At 50.3% G+C, this 17,809-nt stretch overlaps 1 protein-coding gene across 7 annotated transcripts in view; it reads left to right on the plus strand.

Annotated features, from left to right (window-relative positions):
* Positions 1–17,809, plus strand: part of PHC2 (polyhomeotic homolog 2) — a 115,883-nt gene that overhangs the window by 95,302 nt on the left and 2,772 nt on the right. For 5 of the 7 annotated variants that reach the window (XM_019429773.2, XM_019429775.2, XM_019429776.2 and 2 more), the window contains 5 exons: positions 7,601–7,803; positions 9,527–9,656; positions 10,501–10,615; positions 14,566–14,707; positions 15,834–16,110. In XM_019429773.2, the coding sequence (XP_019285318.2) occupies positions 7,601–7,803; positions 9,527–9,656; positions 10,501–10,615; positions 14,566–14,707; positions 15,834–16,110 (867 nt within the window). Of the gene's footprint in view, positions 1–1,085; positions 1,126–7,600; positions 7,804–9,526; positions 9,657–10,500; positions 10,616–14,565; positions 14,708–15,833; positions 16,111–17,809 lie in introns of those variants that run through there. The other 2 variants (XM_019429778.2, XM_053897880.1) reach the window with 2 other exon arrangements.

Here is a 17,809-nt window from a genome sequence, read left to right on the forward strand (position 1 = left end):
TTTGTGTGTCTTTTTTTAACAACTGGATTTAACAAGAAATCCATCTTCCATAATTTTACCTTCAGCCTTTAACTTCTTTCCACAGGCTAAACTGCCTTTGTAGTTTAGTTGCTCCAAAGTTATCTTTTCTGGTTTCTGGGGTTCTGCACTTCTCTGTGATACCCTGGGACTCCTTACGAAAGAACTGTGTACAAAGGGAATGTAGTGAAAGAACTGTGTACAAAGGGAACATAGTGGTTGTCTCGTCCTTTGGATTAATCACTGTTGAAGGTGAATTGAGACCTTTGGTTTGCCCCGAAGTCAAGTGCATTTCTGTTATGTTGTAGTCATTGTCAAAGTGGAAGTAACTTTTTTCCCTGAAGCCTGACCTCAAAAGGACAAGGACTTGACACCCTGAGTAGCCCAGGGTGTCTGAGGAACATGAAAGGTACCTGAGTTTGGGCCAGTGGGAGAATAACTCTGCCCCGAGGCTACACGAAGCCAGGCTCTATGAGAGCGAGATTAAGAGATTAAGGCGGGTTTCCTAATCTCTCAGGTTTCAGTGGTGTTAGCCCTCCTGTGGCCAAGTCCTGCCTGATCCGTGTGTTGTCCCTGCATTATCTTATTGAATCTTTACTGCAGCCATGTGAGACAGGTCTAAGTACCCATTTTACGGATAAGGAAACTAAGGCCTAGAGTAATTTGTCCAGGATTACAAACTAGGATTTAAGCCTAAGGGCTTTCTGATCCTAAAGACTTAGCTGCCTTGTAGCACAGCTTCTAAATGTGATCAGCGCCACATATCTTACATATAAAAATTCTATTCGCTGTAACCTTGTAAGATAGGCAGTGTGATCCTCTTTTTTATAGACGGAGAGACTGAGGCTCAGAGCAGGTACCAAGTGCTCGCAGCTCACAGGTAGTCAAAGGTGGAGCCAGAGGATGAACCCAGAGCCAGAGTCTTCCTCTGCCATGCTGACGTCCACCTCCTGTGATCTTGAGGTCTCTCGTGCACAGCCTCTCCCACTGGTTCCAGACATTTGGTCTTTTGAAGTCCTAGCATCCGCCAGGGAGCCGTGATGGGAGAGTATCTGGGAGCCCTCGGCCTCCGCCTTGGATCCCGCGAGAGGTAGCTGCGATTCCCAGGTGCGCCGACCTGTCCTGTGGGAAGTCACCCCTTGGCCCTGCAGGTGCTGCTGCCGAGTCTGCTGGGTCCGTGGGCCGGGAAGCCGGCCCTGCAGCTGTTCGGAAACCCCCGTTGCTCCCGCTGTCCTGACCTGTATGGGGGAGGGTGGCTGTCCGCTCCATTGATTCCTGCCTTCATCGCCGGGGGTGGCAGCTTGGAAAACATTCAGCTGTTTACAATTCAGCTTATGTACACTGTGGCTGGGGATTGTGGGTGAGTCAGAAGGGCCGCTCTCTCGGCCTGTGTCCTGAGAGACAGCGTGAAAGTCAGCTGTATGGTAATGGCTGCCAGGGAGGAGGAGGAGGAGGAGGAGGAGCCCTCCCTAGCAGATGCCTGGGCCGGAGCCGCTCAGCCCGGATGCTTCAGGTCTGAGGAGCACGTCTGCCCTCCGGTCCTCTTAACCCGGACTCAGCAAGGTCGTTCGGCCGTGTCACTGAGAGCGGGTGTGGGGCTACCCGGCTCAGCCTCCCCTTGCGTTCTGCCGGCCGGCTTCCCCGCAGGAGTCCAGGCGTGGACCCAGAGCCTCGCCCTCCCGTGACTGCTCGGCCAGGGGCCCCGGAGCCCCCTGTGACAGGAGCCCCCTGTGACTCTTCCCCTGAAAAAGTTACGAACATTGGGCATTGGTGCCTCCTGCCTTGTGATACTCAGAAGACCCCCGGGGTAGGAAGGGGCCTGCGGTTTCCCCGTGACTAAGAGCTCCTTTTGTGCATGTTTTAGAAGCTACTGTCTTCCACATACAAGGCAGCCACCCTTGCCTTGGTTCTGAAATGCACACTTTTCCCCTTCTGGAAAATTCAGATGCTAGACTCCAGTCCTGTGTGATCTAGTGCCCATGATCCAGAAGGATCACTGTCCACTCCCACCCTTCCCACCAAGCCTGCTGTCCGGAAATTGGGAGGAAAGCTGTCTGCTTATCTGAGTGGCTCACAGCAAGGTGTGAATGACCACAGGTGTCTATTTACATTTTAAAGGTTGTTAACCAAATGATTCTCTTTAATTGATGGACTCGTGAGGTCCCAGGATGGAGCCATCGTCCTCCTTCTCTTGCCCCCTTGCCCTTTGTCCCCCCATCTACCTGTGTCTGCCCACCCCTTTCTCCCTCGTCACCACCCCCCTCCCCGCCACTTCAGTTTCCTACTCCCCCCCCCACCCCCACCGTGGGGCGGTGGTGGGGATGCCAAAAAACGTGTTTATGAAATATCTGGCCTTCCTCACTTTCAGAATGGCACCAATTTCTTTACTTCTTTCTTTCTGAATAACTAAAGAGACTGTAAGAGTGGCTGGTGGGGTTTTCCGCTGCCCTCAGCTTACTGTGCTTTGTTACTACCCACCAGATCAGCTGCTCTCTGCCTCCTGGATATGGTTTCCCTGGGCGTTCACTTCGCAGGCGCTCCACTCGGGCTCTCTCTAGAGCAAGCGGTTCTTCAGGAATCCTGCTGTCCCCCATCCTGGCCACATGATTAGGCCTGCTAAGCTGAGGCACAGTGAGCATGATTTCAGAGCCAGGGGCATGGAGAGAATGCTCTCTGTTGTATAAGCAACCTTGTTTTGCCATTTGTCGAGCAGAATTTGCTGCAGGCAAATGACCCATGTTATCACCTACTTTGCTTCCTTAAATTCTTTATTAACTTCATTAGCTCTGTCTTACTCCTGCTGCAGTCAAGCAAGGGTAGTTAGAAGTCTTGTAAATTAAAATACTCCTCCTGTCTGGAGAAGATAGAAATGAAAGCCACGGACCACGCTGAGGGGGCAGGAGACGCTCCGCTTGCCTTCCATGTCCTCTGAAGCAGGTCTTCAAGGACTTGCTTTAGGGGCACACAGAATGAATAGCCAGACCACCTGATATGCCCATAATAACTGTTAGTACTAAGCCATGTTCCAGCATAACTGATTTTTGTTTTATCTGCACACGTGGAGAACATCAGACTTAGTTCTAAAATGACCCAGATTTCGCATAGCTGTGGCCATCCAGACCTCTGTCTTCAGTGGGCAGGAGAGCTCAGCCTCTCTAGACACCTAGTGACTGCCCCTGAGGCTGGGGCCATTTTTATAGGAGCCTCCCAGGCTCTGCCTCTAGAGGTCATCATGCTTTCCAGATGCCTAGAGCCCACACCCATGTTTCGAAGGGGCCAAGGAATCCAGCACTCCAGCCTTCAGGACAACTTAATGCCCCTTCTTGCTGAAGAAATCCCCACCCTAACGGGATGAAATGGGCTAAGGAATAACTCTTGTTCTTCGTGACCAGGTACCCAGAAATGCCGCTCCTATAGGAGGCACTGGCCTAGCTACTCTCAAATCATTATAGCCTCGGAAAGTAATTTACAAATCTCAGATGGTGTCAAGTTCCCTGTCTGAGACTGAGGAGACTGGCGAAGACTGAGACCATGGGTTCCAGATGATCCAGTTTAACAGACATTAAGTAGCTGTCCTATAGCGGGCATGGGTTAGTTCCTGAAGATACAGAGGTAACAAGACATAGCCCCTGCCTAAAGAAACTTGCTCTGCCTAGCACAAAGGACGAACCCCAATGCAGATAATCTCACAAACAGGCTGCCGGGTGGTCCACATTTCTGCCAGAACCTATGAATGAGACCAGAATTGAGAGGCAACCTAGAGGTTGAGACCTACATAATGTTAACAACTGCCCCAGAACATATGTGCTGTTCATTCCTATCTGCATACTTGGCCCTTTGTGGGCAGCTTCATTAAAAGACTAGATTCTCCCTCCCTGGCCTGCCTCCCGCCCCCAACCCCCCACCCCCAGCCCCACCACCCGCAGCCTGTCGTGCTCACGGCATCCTGGCCTCCACCTTTCAGATTTGGGTGCCTAGTTGTGTATAATGGCTTTTGAGACCTGTGGAAATCTTCAGCAGCACCACCAGCCTCAGGACTGGTCAAGAGAATTGAGAAAGCAAGAATTCCTGAAATAGAGTCTTTCTTTCTCTCTATCTTTTATCTGGCCGCAGGGCCGGCAGGACAGGTTTCTGCAAGTTTCACTATTAAGCTGCTTTCCCTCCAGCAGGCTGCAGAGCAGTCTGGGAGAGCGGGAAGCAGATTAAATTAATCTCAGAGTGCTGAGCTTGGCAGGGGGTGAGATTGTGTTTGGTCATTCCAGAAATAGCCCAGACTCCTTTGTTCCTAAAGCAGATGAGGAGGCCTTGGCCCACAAGAGGACTGCCAAGCAAATAGTCGCAAACCTTTGTATATTCGTAAATCGCCCTCCCTCTGTCCCTTGGCTTCTGTCTCTTCTGCAACCTGCCCGTTATAATGGGCAGTGATAGCTTCTAACGTTAGGGTGAAAGGGTTTATTTGTTTATTCTCCTGCTTAATAAGATCCTTCTTTTAAGACTGAGATTCCAAGAAGCCTTTGCTTCCCAGAGTTAAGCATCGGCTCTGTAGACTCGGAGCTACTGAAATGTATCTGTTCACTACTGTATTTGGCGTGAGGGAGGAATCTGACCTCAGGAGTTCTGCCTGCACCGCCCCGTCTTGCAGTGCTCCAGTGCACATTAATAGACACTGCTCCGAGACACAAGAGGGGAGGGAGTAGTGGTGGGGGAGGGAGAAGAATCAGGCAAGGATGGAGAGATCCCATAAAAGGAGACAAGGTATCAGAAGCAGTTTGGTGATGAATATCTAAAGAGCCAGAGGTGGGAGTGACCCCAGAATTCAAGGAGAAAGGAGTACTTCCACAGAGGAATTATAAACCAAAACAAGGGAGTCCTGTGGCTCCCTCCTCCTGTGCTCTCAGTCAGGAATGTGACCATGTTTCAAAGAAACAAAACAAAAATCTTAACCAACCCCATCTCCTAGATCAGTGCGCTTGAGTTTTCTGTTGGTGTTGACTGGGTCCCTGACTTTAAAGGATGTAAACAGAGAACACCTAGGATGATGATGAACTTGCAGCCTTTCGTGGAAGGAATAGAAGAAGCAGAGGGCGTTTGGCCTGAAGGAGAGAAGATAGAATGTGGTCGTGAGTGATACGCTTTCTGACACCAAGAGCATTTCGTGAGCACTTCTAGTGTGCTGCTCTGTCGGGGGATTATCTCCTGCGGTCCTCATAGCCACCCGACACTGTAGGGTAGGTGGTGTTACTGTCCTTAGTTTACAGCTAGTGAGAGAGCTAGTCTCAGAGAGACCACGACTTGCCCCTAATTCGTTTGAGTGATAAAGACCAGTCTCTAAGCCAGGTCTAAGCCTGTGTTTTTGCCCATTATACAAATGCAATTGGCCTTCTTCTGTATGGTCTTAAGGAGCAGAAAGGTGGGCAGAAATTAACAGGAGATAGATTTTTGGCTCACAGGAAGGAAGAACTTTTTAACCGAACTGCCCGCACTGGGAACAAACCACTCCAGAGGTAGTCCGTTCCTTTGCCATCCAGAGCTGTTCAGACAGATGCCCCAAAACCACTGGGTGGTGGGAGTATTACAGAGAAGGTTCAAGCATTGGTAAGGGAATGAACCAGACTTTCTAATCTTGTGATTCTGTAATCTGTAGTTCATTAAAGAAGTCAGGAAATATTTTACTAGGCTCTAATTAGATGTAAATTGCCACCATCTAAAAATAAAATGTTAACTTCTATAGTCAGCTCTATATTTTAACAGCATTTATTCATCAGTTTAAGTAAAATACATGTTTTCTTGCCTATTTAAAATATTAAATAAAAGAGAAAATGTAGTTCTGTAAACGCAGGCTTAAATATTTAACATTTAAAAGCAGAGAAATTTAATTTGATTGATTTGATTTGATTTGATTGACCTGGTCCTCCTAGTTATCCATGGGCGGTTAAGAAAAGATTTTTTGATGTAGTTCCCAAACACCTTCATAGTTTAGAGAGGCGAATTCCAAAGGGGAAAATTTTCATCTCTACAGTAAAGTCAAAGCTGTCAAAAACTTTTTTTTCAAACGACTATAAACACTTAAAGGAATTTTTCCAACTTGCTGGTGTGAATGTGTCTCAAACAAAAATTAATTTTAAAAAATCTCATCATTCATATCTCTTGGATGGCTCGTGCTCAGCTCTGAAATTTATTATAGTTGAATTACTGAGGTCTGATTAGTGAAGGCATGTGTCATAGTCGATTCTTTTCTATCAAAAAAGATTTATCCTGGTTTATTGAGCATTAGGACTGCTAATAATAAAATGAACCAGCTATAAACCTTTTCTAAAATGTGTTTATTTTTATTTCTTATGCTACATATCAGACTCTGAATTCCTGTTCCATGGTGAGATTTTCAGTGTTTAACATGAAATAAGAGCATCGACATACAAAGTTTTATGCAAAAATTACTAAACTAATGTACTGAAATCGTTTTTCAAGAATGTAACACACACAGGCAGGGTTACGCTTAATATCAATAGGCTTGTTGTAATAAAGAAATGGCTTTTTCTTTCTCTTTTTTTCTTTTTTAGGAAGTTCCAGGTTACAGGCAAATTCAGCTCACACAGTTGGTGTGGAATGGGCCTGGGAAGGGGGCGGGGAGGGGGCTGCAAAAGTGAGGTAATGAGGGTCTGTACCTCTAAATCATGGAGCAGCTCAGGAGAGGGGCCGACAAAGTGGAGAAGAGGAGGGTCCCCTGTGGTGTGTTCTGTGTAGGCACCTTGACACGCTTTTTACAGCACGCTGTCAGGTCCTTCAGAGGAAGGCCAGCAGGCCCGCAGGGGAAGAGACCTCAGGAGGGGAGGACTCTGGTTGGCTAAGGACTGGACTGGATGTGGAGCTGAGAACAGGGAAAGGGGCTTGATCAAGAGCACAGGGCCAACAGAAGCAGCATAGAGCCCCCCACCTTGGGGGAGAAATTGAATGCAGGTGTGTCTTAATGCGTGACCCCCAATAACCAGCCTCTTATGGATAGCACCGTGTTCACTTGGGGCTCAACCCTCGTGTTCCCTTTGTGTTCATCTCTGGGGTTTGTACTTTGACCTTTCACAGGCTGCTTAAAATCTAATCCTTTTCCTTGGAAAACTTTATAGAAGGTTTAACCTCTCTCCCCCAGACCCCATCACACCCCAAGCCCTGTACCTAGTGCAGCTTTTCATCCTGGTTGTAGTTATCACCTTAAATACATTCTCTCCCTTGAACTGAAGATTGCCTTGTTTGTCCAGATCAATATTGACTGAGGTCTTAACTCCCAAAAGAGAATTATTATCTGTTTGACTTGGTTAACTATTCTTAGCACAGTTGGGAAATTAAAAAATACTGCTAGCTGATTAGCTGCCTGGTTGCAGGACCGATTATAGTCCCACTTGGTGGTGTGTCCATCAAACCTGCCAGTTTTAAGTGGGTCATTGACAGAGGGGACTGCTTGCTTCGCATTGTCGTTTGGCTCCATGGAAAAAGCCAGGCACATGCTGAGTCCCTGCCCTTCCTTCTGCTGGTCTGGACCCAGTTCTGACCTCCCCTGCTTGTGTTTTCCTACTCTCCCCTTGTACAGAGACAGGGCAGGGCATTGTTCATGCACTGACCGACCTCAGCAGCCCCGGCATGACCTCAGGGAACGGAAATTCTGCCTCCAGCATCACCGGCACTGCCCCCCAGAATGGTGAGAATAAACCACCACAGGCCATTGTGAAACCCCAAATCCTGACGCATGTTATCGAAGGGTTTGTGATCCAGGAGGGGGCGGAGCCTTTCCCGGTACGGACTACTTCTTTTCCCCTCTTTTTTTTTTTTTTGTTTTTTTTTTTTTGAAGTATATTTTGGATGTGTATTAGAATATTTTTACATTTCCGTGTAAAATGTCCAAAAATGTAAACAGTTTGCTTTTTCCTTGCTAATTTCCCCCCCGCAAAAGAATGTCAGAGCCATTTTCTTTCTAGGATTGAGTGTCTTCCTAAGGTCCAGAAGGGATCCGTGATTAGGAATAATTGGCAAGGTCCCTTGGTTAGAAGTTATCCACACACAGACTCAGCCATGTTCCTGCCTGGTGATGTGTGACCCCCTTAGTTAGAAGGGAATTCACATTGGGGTGTTGGGGGAAAGATGATGGGTTTGGGGAAATGAGACCTCGTTCAGTTTTGAATGCCAGAACCTCTGAATGGCAAAACTTTAGCTAATTAGAGAACAAAAGGAAACCGTAGAACAAAATTTTCAGGATGTGTCTGAGATGAAGAAAAGAGAACAGGGTTGTAGCCTGAAGCTTCTTTTCTGGTGACAGAGCCTTGAAAAGAGAATGTATGAGAGTGAGGGGTACTTTAGAAAGGCCACAATCCGATGTCTCCGATGAGAGCATAAGACCAAAGGGAAATATAAAAGAATCAAGAAAATGGCTTGTTAGAACAAAACACCCACAGCTGATTCTGTGCGGTGTGAATTGGTGAAGACAGGTGATGCTCTTATACAGGTGGGAGGAGCCCAGAGCCAGGTGCACACCGGCCTCTCCTGTGATGAGATTATCTGGCTGTTAGAGAATACCATCTTCATGGGATGCCATCTGCCTTCTGCTCATTCTTCGGGTCCCTGAGTGGTTGGAACAGTCAGCAGAAGACTCTAAGCTTGATTGACTGAGCTGGCTGAACTGCCCTTCTAAAATGCCAGAAGACAAATAGGTTCTTGTCCTCTTTCCCTCTGAAGGTTGTTCAAGGCCTGTGGCAAAGAAATCTACCTGGAGCACCTTAGCTATAAGTAGCTCCAGCCCTGTCACGTCCCCTCCCTCATTAGACTAGGTCTTGGCCTTGGTCTCCTAGAGAAACACCAGAAACCAACCGATCTGACAGGGCGGATGCAGATTGAATGGCTCCCCCACGGCATCGCCCCAGAGATCTAGCCACCAGGTTGCCTGCACAGAGGCAACGAAGGAAGGACCAAGAGTGAATAAGCCCGTCTAGATCCTGGCAGCCACACAGGGCATTTGCTCTGTGGCCCAGAGTCCATTTCCTCCTGCTCTCCTCCATGGCTGCCTGTGTCTCTGGCTTGGGTAGAGCAGCTGTAAGGTGGGGAAAAGTAGGAAATGTAAAAATGGTTGCCGAGTCCCTCTAGTGTCATATATATACTCACACACACGGCCTCGGCTGTATTCCTGCCCGGTGACATGTGAACCCTGGGTCCTGGCAGCTTCGCTGGTGGTGATTTCTGCCTCCATCTCTGCCCCTCACTCACTTGGAAGAGTAGGTATTTTCCTAACCTCCTAAGCCGTCCTTTGGTCCTGGATTGAAGCCATCCCTGTACTTGGGGGACAGTTGGCATCTTGCCTCCTGAGCTGCTCAGCAGAATAGGGCCTTGAGCAAGGCACACTTGGATGATGATGTGGAGGCTGGCATCTGCACCTAGATGCTTTATATTTGTAATTTTGATGAGGCTGGATAACAAGGCAGTGTCTCCCACCTAACCCTCATGGCCTCCATGTCACCTTGTCCTCTAGGTGGGACGCTCGTCCCTGCTGGTGGGGAATCTCAAGAAGAAGTATGCACAGGGGTTCTTGCCTGAGAAACTTCCACAGCAGGATCACACCACCACCACTGACTCTGAGATGGAGGAGCCCTATCTGCAAGGTAGGCCTCTCACACCCCAAATGCCTTCCGATTTGGCTGAGCTGACCGGGAAGTAGACAGGGCCACAAAGGCAGGCCTCGCACACTTCCTCTAGCCGTATCCGTGGAGGAACCCTGGCCAGAGAGTGGGTTAACATATCGATCTACCAACCATTTCCCCCGGGCCCTGCCCCCTAGAAAACGAAAGAGGGAAAGTCCCTGCCCTCGGGGAACTGTTTGTCCCCCGCCTCTCCCCCAGCCCCGCTCTGGCCATGCACAGGATTCCAAGAGTTGCTTTTCCTGTGGGAGTCGCTGGCAGGAGGTGGGAGTGGGCAGGCAGGAGTGCCCCTCCCTCGCTGCCTCGGGAGCCGGCCCTCGGGCGCCACAGTGGCCAGGCGACGACTGCACTTGCAGCAGGAGCCACTGACTGAGTGGGGGCTGCGTAGGATACAGAACTCCTGGGTTCTGTGATCCAGGGCAACAGCCGACCAGACGGGTCACGGTAAGGTAGGATAATTCCAGATCAGTTGTGACAGCATCCAGAGTATTCCCCACGAGCCTCCTCTCTTCCAGAGGGGTGCTGATTCTTCACCACCTGTGTTTGCCTCAGGCTCGTAGCACTCGGACAGAAAACCTGTTAGGTGTCCGGGGGTCCGTCACCAAACACCACTGCTACTGGCCAGGGTGGAAGAAACGTCTCTTCCCAAACCAGCGGCGAAAGCAGATGGGCATTTTCCAAGCCAGACCACCACTGCATGCCACAGCTGTGGGGACATGAGGAGGAGGCAGAGCAGAGAAGGGAGGCCTCGTGGGGTCCTGTGGGGGTTGCTCGTCTTTACACTTACTCTAGTTTCCATACTTTCCAGAATCCAAAGAGGAGGGTACTCCCCTCAAACTCAAGTGTGAACTCTGTGGCCGGGTGGACTTTGCCTACAAGTTCAAGCGTTCCAAGCGCTTCTGTTCCATGGCCTGTGCAAAGAGGTGAGTGGCCTCAGCCCTGTCGCTGTGCCAGCCCTTCCGCCTCCTCAGGATCGCACCTCGTGTCGTGTCCTACCTCCCTTCAGCGATCGATCGTCCATCCTGGGAGACCCTAGGTGTAGCTTATCTGCATTCCGTCTTCCTCCACCTGCCTGGAAGTGGCACCGTGTGGCTAATCCGCCAGGTCCTGGAACCCAGAGCTCGAGTGAGCAGCCCCAAGTCCGAGGAGAGGAGGCAGTGCTTCAGCTTGGCTGTCCCTCCTGGGCCCCGTTGAACCCGTCCTCTTTCCCTGCCCTTGGCAGCTACTGTCCCCATCAGGCAAGCCCTCCAACAGAGGCTTCGCGCCAAGCCGCTGTGCTCATTGTAGATGTTCTCTTTGTGCGCTTCACCCAGCGTAGACCGATGATCCTAGTCAGACACAGCGTCGTTTACTGCGTGCCTGCCACGTGCTAGGCGCTGCTCTAGGCAGTTGATACGCCCTGGGTCATCTGGTCTTCAAAATAACTGTGAGGCAGGCATAACTGCTGTGCCCTTCACACGCGCCAGGAAACTGAGGCATAGAGGATAAGTAGTTGTGCTGAGCGGCATAGTTGGGGAGTTAGACCCATCTGACTCCAGAGCCCTATGTGGTCTCCATACCACGGCAGAAGAGGCACCGATCCCAGAGCCCTGGACCCTCAAAGGAATAGAACTCTCTCAATCCCTAGGCAGAGAGGGGCTCCGCATGCCGGCTGGAATAAGGCTGTCCTCAGCCCTGTGCTGGAGGTAATCAGGGTACCTCTGTGAAGCTCTGCCAAGCTACAGGCATATCTCATTTTATCATGCTTCCCAGATACTGCGCTTTTTACACATTGAAGGTGTGCGGCAACTCTGTGTCAGGCGAGTCCATCGGCACCGTTTTTCCAACAGCATTCGCTCACTTCTTGTCTCTGTGTCACATTTGGGTAATTCTTGCAGTATTTCCCTTTTCGTTATTATCACATCGCAGCGATCAGTGATCTTTGATGTTCCTGTGATTGTTCTGGGTTCTGTGAACTACTGCCACATAAGATGGTGAACTTAGTAAACGTCATGTGTGTTCTGAGTGCTCCACCAACCGACCGTTCCCCTGTCTCTCCCTCTCCTCAGGCCTCCCTATTCCTTGAGACACAACAATGTTGAGATTAGGCCCATTAATAACCCTACTGTGGCCTCTAAGTGATCAAGTGAAAGGAAGAGGCACAGGTCTCTCACTTCAAATCAAAAGCTAGAAATGATTAAGCTTAGTGAGGAAGGCATGTGGAAAGCCAAGATGGCCAGAAGATAGGCCTCTGGTTCCAAACAGTTAGCCAAGCTGTGAATGCAAAGGAAAAGTTCTTGAAGGAAATTAAAAGTGCTACTCCAGTGAACATGCAAATGATAAGAAAGCAAAACAGCCTTATTGCGGATATGGATAAACTTTGAGTGGTCTACATAGAAGATCAAACCAGCCCCAACATTCCCTTAAGCCACAGTCTAATCCAGAGCCAAGGCCCTGACTCTCTTCAATTCTGTGAAGCTGAGAGAGGAGAGGAAGCTGCAGAAGAAAAATCTGAAGCTGGCTGAGGTTGGTTCATGAGATTTAAGGGAAGAAGCCATCTCGTTTCATAAAAATGCATAGTGAGGCAGCAGGTGCTGATGTAGAAGCTGCAGCCAGTTACCCAGAAGATCCGGCTACAGTAATTCAGGAAGGTGGCCGTGCTAAACAACAGATTTTCAATGCAGACAAAACAGCCTGTTATTGGAAGAAGACACCGTCTAGGACTTACGTAGCTAGGGAGAAGTCTGTGCTTGGCATCATAGCTTCAGAGGACAGGCTGACTGTCGTGTTAGGGGCTAATGCAGCTGGTGAGTTGTTGGAAGTTGAAGTCTATGCCCATGGACCATTCTGAACATCCCTTAAGAATTATGCTACATCTACTCTGCCTGTGCTCTGTCAGTGGAACAACAAAGCCTGGATGACAGCACATCTGTTTATGGCATGGTTTAGTAAATATTTTAAGTCCACTGTTGAGACTTACTGCTCAGGAAAAAAGATTTCTTTCAGAATATCACTGCTCAAGGAGCCTGGGTGGCTCAGTCAGTTAAGTGTCTGACTTCAGCTCAAGTCATGATCTCATAGTCTGTGAGTTCAAGCCCCACGTCGGGCTCTGTGCTAACAGCTCAGAGCCTGGAGCCTGCTTTGGGTTCTGTGTCTCCCTCTCTCTCGCCCCTCCCCCCCCTCAAAAGTAAACATTAAAAAAAAAAATACAGAATGTCACCACTCACTGAGAGTGCACCTGGTCACCCACAAGCTCTGATGGAGATGGCAATGAGATTTCATGTTGTTTCCATGCCTGCTAACAAATATATCATCCATTCTGTAGCCCATGGATCAAGGGGTCATTTTGACTTTCAGGTCTTTTTTAAAAGTGCATTTTGTAAGACTCTAGCTGCCATAGATCGGGATGGTGGATCTTGGAAGAGTCCATTAAAAACTTTCTGGAAAGGATTTGTCATTCTAGATGCCTTTAAGAATATTCAGGATGCATGGGACGTGCTCAAAATAGCAACATTAATGGAGTTTGGAAGAAGTTGATTCCCACCCTCATGGATGACCATGAGGGGTTCAAGACTTCAGTGGAGGAAGTCCTTGCAGATGTGGTGGAAATAGCAAGAGAACCAGAATGAGGAGTGGAGCCTGAAGATGGGGCGGGGTTGCTACCATCTCGTGATGCAACTTGAATGGATGAGGAGTGGCTTCTTATAGAGGAGCAAAGAAAGTAAGAAAGTGGTGGGTGGAATCTCCTGGTGAAGATGCTTGTGAAGATTGTTGAAATGACAAAAAAAGGATTACATAAACTGAGTTGATAAATTAGTGGCAGGGTTTGAGAGGATTCCCAATTTTGAAAGCAGTTCTGTGGGGAAAATGCTATCAAACAGCATTGCATGTGACAAATCGTCCATGAAAGGGAGAGTCCATCACCATGGCAGACTTCATCGTTGTCTTATTTTAGGAACTTGCCCCAGCCTTCAGCACCCACCACCCTGATCAGCGAGCAGCTGTTGGCATCGAGGCGAAACCCTCCATCAGCAAAAAGGTTATTTATGACTCACTGAAAGCTCAGATGATGGTTAGCAATTTTTAGCAATAAGGTATTTTTTTATTTTATAAAATTTTTTTAACATTTATTTTTGAGAGAGAGAGAGAGAGAGAGAGAGACAGAGCACAAGCAGGGAAGGGGCAGAGAGAGAGGGAGACACAGAATTAAAGCAGGCTCCGGGCTCTGAGCTGTCAGCACAGAGCCCGACGCGGGGCTTGAACTCACAAACTGTGAGGTCATGACCTGAACCGAAGTCGGACGCTTAACCAACTGAGCCACCCAGGCGCCCCAGCAATAAGGTGTTTTTAAATTAAGGCACGTACTTTGGTTTTTTTAGACATAATGCTATTGCATGCTTAATAAACTCCAGTGTAACGTAAACCTTACTTTTATATGCATCAGGGAACAAACAGAAGTCATCTGACTCTCTTTATTGCGAGTCCTCTCTGGAACCGACCCCGCAGTGTCTGTGAGGTGCGCCTGTACCTCCCAGCAGGACTGCAGGCAGCTGTCTTCTGGCACCAGTGACGTTCAGTGTAGACTATGTTGGCCACGAGTTCTTCACATGACCTGAGTTGTCATGTTGAGCACTTGCCACATGTTAGCTCATGTCACTGTTGGACCGAGTTCAGGAAGTGAGCCGTCTCATCCCCAGCTCCAGATGAGGAAACTGAGGCTCAGAGATCCAGTGGCTTACCCAGAGTCACACAGCTAGCAGTCAGTGGTAGACCCAGGATCGGCGCAAATAGACAGACTCAGATGTTGCTGGAGAGCCCGGCTGCTGTCATGCTGCCCGAGGCCCGTACTCCCCATGACTGTGCTCTGACTTCCGTCCTTCCCTGACTCTGGCAGGTACAACGTGGGGTGTACCAAACGAGTGGGGCTTTTCCACTCGGACCGGAGCAAGCTTCAGAAGGCAGGAGCCACGACCCACAACCGCCGCCGGGCCAGCAAAGCCAGTCTGCCACCACTTACCAAGGATACCAAGAAGCAGGTGAGATGCCGGCTTGACACAAGTCCCCGCCAACTTCCCTTCTTAACAGGCCCGGGACACCCGCATGCCTTTCCCCCTGCTGACTAAGTATACTCTGTTATGTCCTCATTTCTCACAACCTTCTCAGGTCCCTTAAGGGGCCCTTGCATTTGGACCCATGGATGCTTAGGGGTGGTTTCCCTTGCCCCTTCCTCACCTCTCCCCTTCCAGTTTGCTTCCATCCTTCTGGGAGCATGGAAGTGGGGTCTCCTCTGCCTGGCCCTGTGAAGAGACAAACCGTCCCGGTTATCTCATGTCTCGCATGGAGGGCGGGGTGGGGAGGCAGCCTATACCCTTTCCCCCACATCTCATTGGTTCTTTTTGTTTTTTTTCTTAATGTTTATTTTTGAGTAAGAGAGAAAGAGCATGAGCGGGGGAGGGACAGAGAGAGAGGGAGACACAGAATCCGAAGCAGGCTCCAGGCTCTGAGCTGTCAGCACAGAGCCTGACACAGGGCTCGAACTCATGAACTGTGAGACCGTGACCTGAGCCGAAGATGGCCGTTTAACCAACCGAGCCACCCAGGCGCCCGTCATTGCCTCCTCAAACACAGAGCACTGAGTTCTTGAAGCCTCTACCAGGACCATGGGTATTCATTCGTTAACTATTTTGTAGCCCCAGCCGTATGCTGAGAGGCGCTGTAGCGCTGTGAGGCACTAAGGCTCTAAGTCACCCTGCGGGAGCCCACAGCCTAGTGGGACATTTCAGAACCTGATGTGTTTTTGCTGCTTGTTGTCATAAACCTCTTTAAGACTGTGAGGAAAGCTGCCATCCAACATGCATATGCCCAGGAAATTCTCCATGCTGTTTCGTAGACCACACCTGAAACCCATAGAGCCCTGGTTTAAAACCCCACATCTAGAAGAAACAACAGACATAGAGTCAGGTCATTGCCGTGCAGTGCGGTGCACGTGCCAGTACTGGGAGGACCAGAGAGGGGACAGCCCGGAAGATGCTTTGATCTAGGAATTCAAAGGTATATAGTCGTGGACCAAGTAGAAGGAGGACACCACTTGCTTTGCCCGTCACTCTGCTAGACGTGGGTGGTTCTCCCATCAGGAAGCCAACCGTTCTCCCTGCCCCCCAGCCAACAGGCACCGTGCCCCTCTCGGTCACGGCCGCGTTGCAGCTGACACACAGCCAGGAAGACTCCAGCCGTTGCTCGGATAACTCAAGCTATGAGGAGCCCCTGTCACCCATCTCAGCTAGTTCGTCCACCTCCCGCCGGCGACAAGGCCAGCGGGACCTGGAGCTCCCTGACATGCACATGCGGGACCTGGTGGGCATGGGGCACCACTTCCTACCAAGCGAGCCCACCAAATGGAATGTAGAAGATGTCTACGAGTTCATCCGCTCCCTGCCAGGTAAGACCCCTGACAGTCCCACACCTGCCCGGGATGGCATCGCCGGGAGAGAGGGAGAGACCTCCCCTCCCCCGACCAGGAAATGACTCAGTTGATGACTCAGGCTCACGAACGGGAGTGCAGAGATGAGTCAGTGAGGTTCCCGCCTGGAAGAGTGTACTTTCTAGTTCAGAACACAACTGTAAGTTAAATCCTGTGCCTGTAATGAGGTGTATTTGCTGCCATGGTGAGCCGGCTGTGTGAAATGCAGAGGGGACGGTGAGTCGACCCCGTGTCTCTCCTGGGACAGAGTGTGAGAGGAGCCAAGTGGAATGTAGGCAACCTGTCAAGGAGAAAGCCAGCAGAGGACTGTGTGAGCTGGAAACCGCGGGTGCGCAGGCCTCGGCCAGCTAGAGAGATGGCACCAGGGGGGGCGTGTGAGCAGAGGCGCACAGATGTGCAAGTCTGCCGCGTACCCAGGACTGCACACAACCCTGGCGGGGAGTGCACGTGGTTTTGAGGGCTACAGTTTAGAAATAAACCCTGGAAGGCAAACCTCACGTTATTCGCAGATGCTCTCCGTGGGATCACACAACCTCTCTACTGTTGTTTCTGCCCAGTCTCACCCAGCCGCTGGCCACGCCAGGTACAGAGGGGCTGCCACAGGCCTGGGACTCCAAGCCTGGAGTGGAGATAGCGGTTGAGAGCACAGCCTTGTGTGTCAGGACTGGGCTCGCATCCCGGCTCTGCCCCTTAGCTCAGTGTGTTAGTCATCCGTTGCTGCGCCCCCAGAATATATCCCCACACGGTCACTGTCGGGAAGGAATCTGGGAGTGGCTCGGCTGGGCAGTTCTGCCCCAGGGCCTCTCACAAGGTTGCGATGAAGATGTGGCTTCCCTGGGGCTGCGGAATCCTGTTCTGAGGTGCCGTACTGCCCTGATTCTCAAGGAGGGTATGGCTGCTCACAGCGGGTGTCAGTTCCTCTCAGTATGGGCCACTCACGCTTGGGTGTTCCCAGGATGTGGCAAGCACTTGTCCCACAGCTGGTGGTCCGGGACATCAGGTGGAAGCCTTGGTGCCCCTTTTGATCTAGATTCCGAAACCATGTGGTGTCACTTTCACACTGTCACACCGGTCGTAAAACCACGTGGTGTCACTTTCACACTGTCACACAGGTCGTGCCTGTGGGGGCATAAAAGGGAAGCCAGGTTGATTTGGAGCTGTCTGAGGGCCGATTACCATAGTTCCTCAGTCACTGGCCCCAGTGATTCATGTCCCTCCCTCAAGTAGACCACCCCCACCCCCACCCTGACCCCATAGGCCTCATTCCATGACAGCAGGGGCTCGAAGCCCAGGATCTCAACCAGCGAACTCAGGTCCAGGCGTGGAGGAGCTCCTGCGGCCGGTTCCTCTCGATCTGAACACCCGAGAGCTAGAGACACATGACCCGTCTCCTTGCACAAACCCCAGATCTGGCAGGACAGGCACAGGGTCACCGCAGTGGGCATGCTTGTTCAACAAGGGGAAAACGGGGGATACAGGAGCCATGGCACTAGTTCCGAAACCTAGCACGGACACATGTTGGCATTCCCGAATTAGGACTCAGAGCCTAGGGGTGACTTTCTTTCCCTTTCTTGGTTCCACCCTCTGAGTCATCCTTTCTTTCCCATGAAAGGCAGCCTGGGCTTTCAGCAGGGGCGTTTTCTCAGCCTGTTTGTAC

This window comes from Panthera pardus, unplaced genomic scaffold (genome assembly GCF_024362965.1).
Source record: "Panthera pardus isolate Hobbes unplaced genomic scaffold, ASM2436296v1 HiC_scaffold_11, whole genome shotgun sequence".
In the NCBI taxonomy this organism is placed as follows: domain Eukaryota; kingdom Metazoa; phylum Chordata; class Mammalia; order Carnivora; family Felidae; genus Panthera; species Panthera pardus.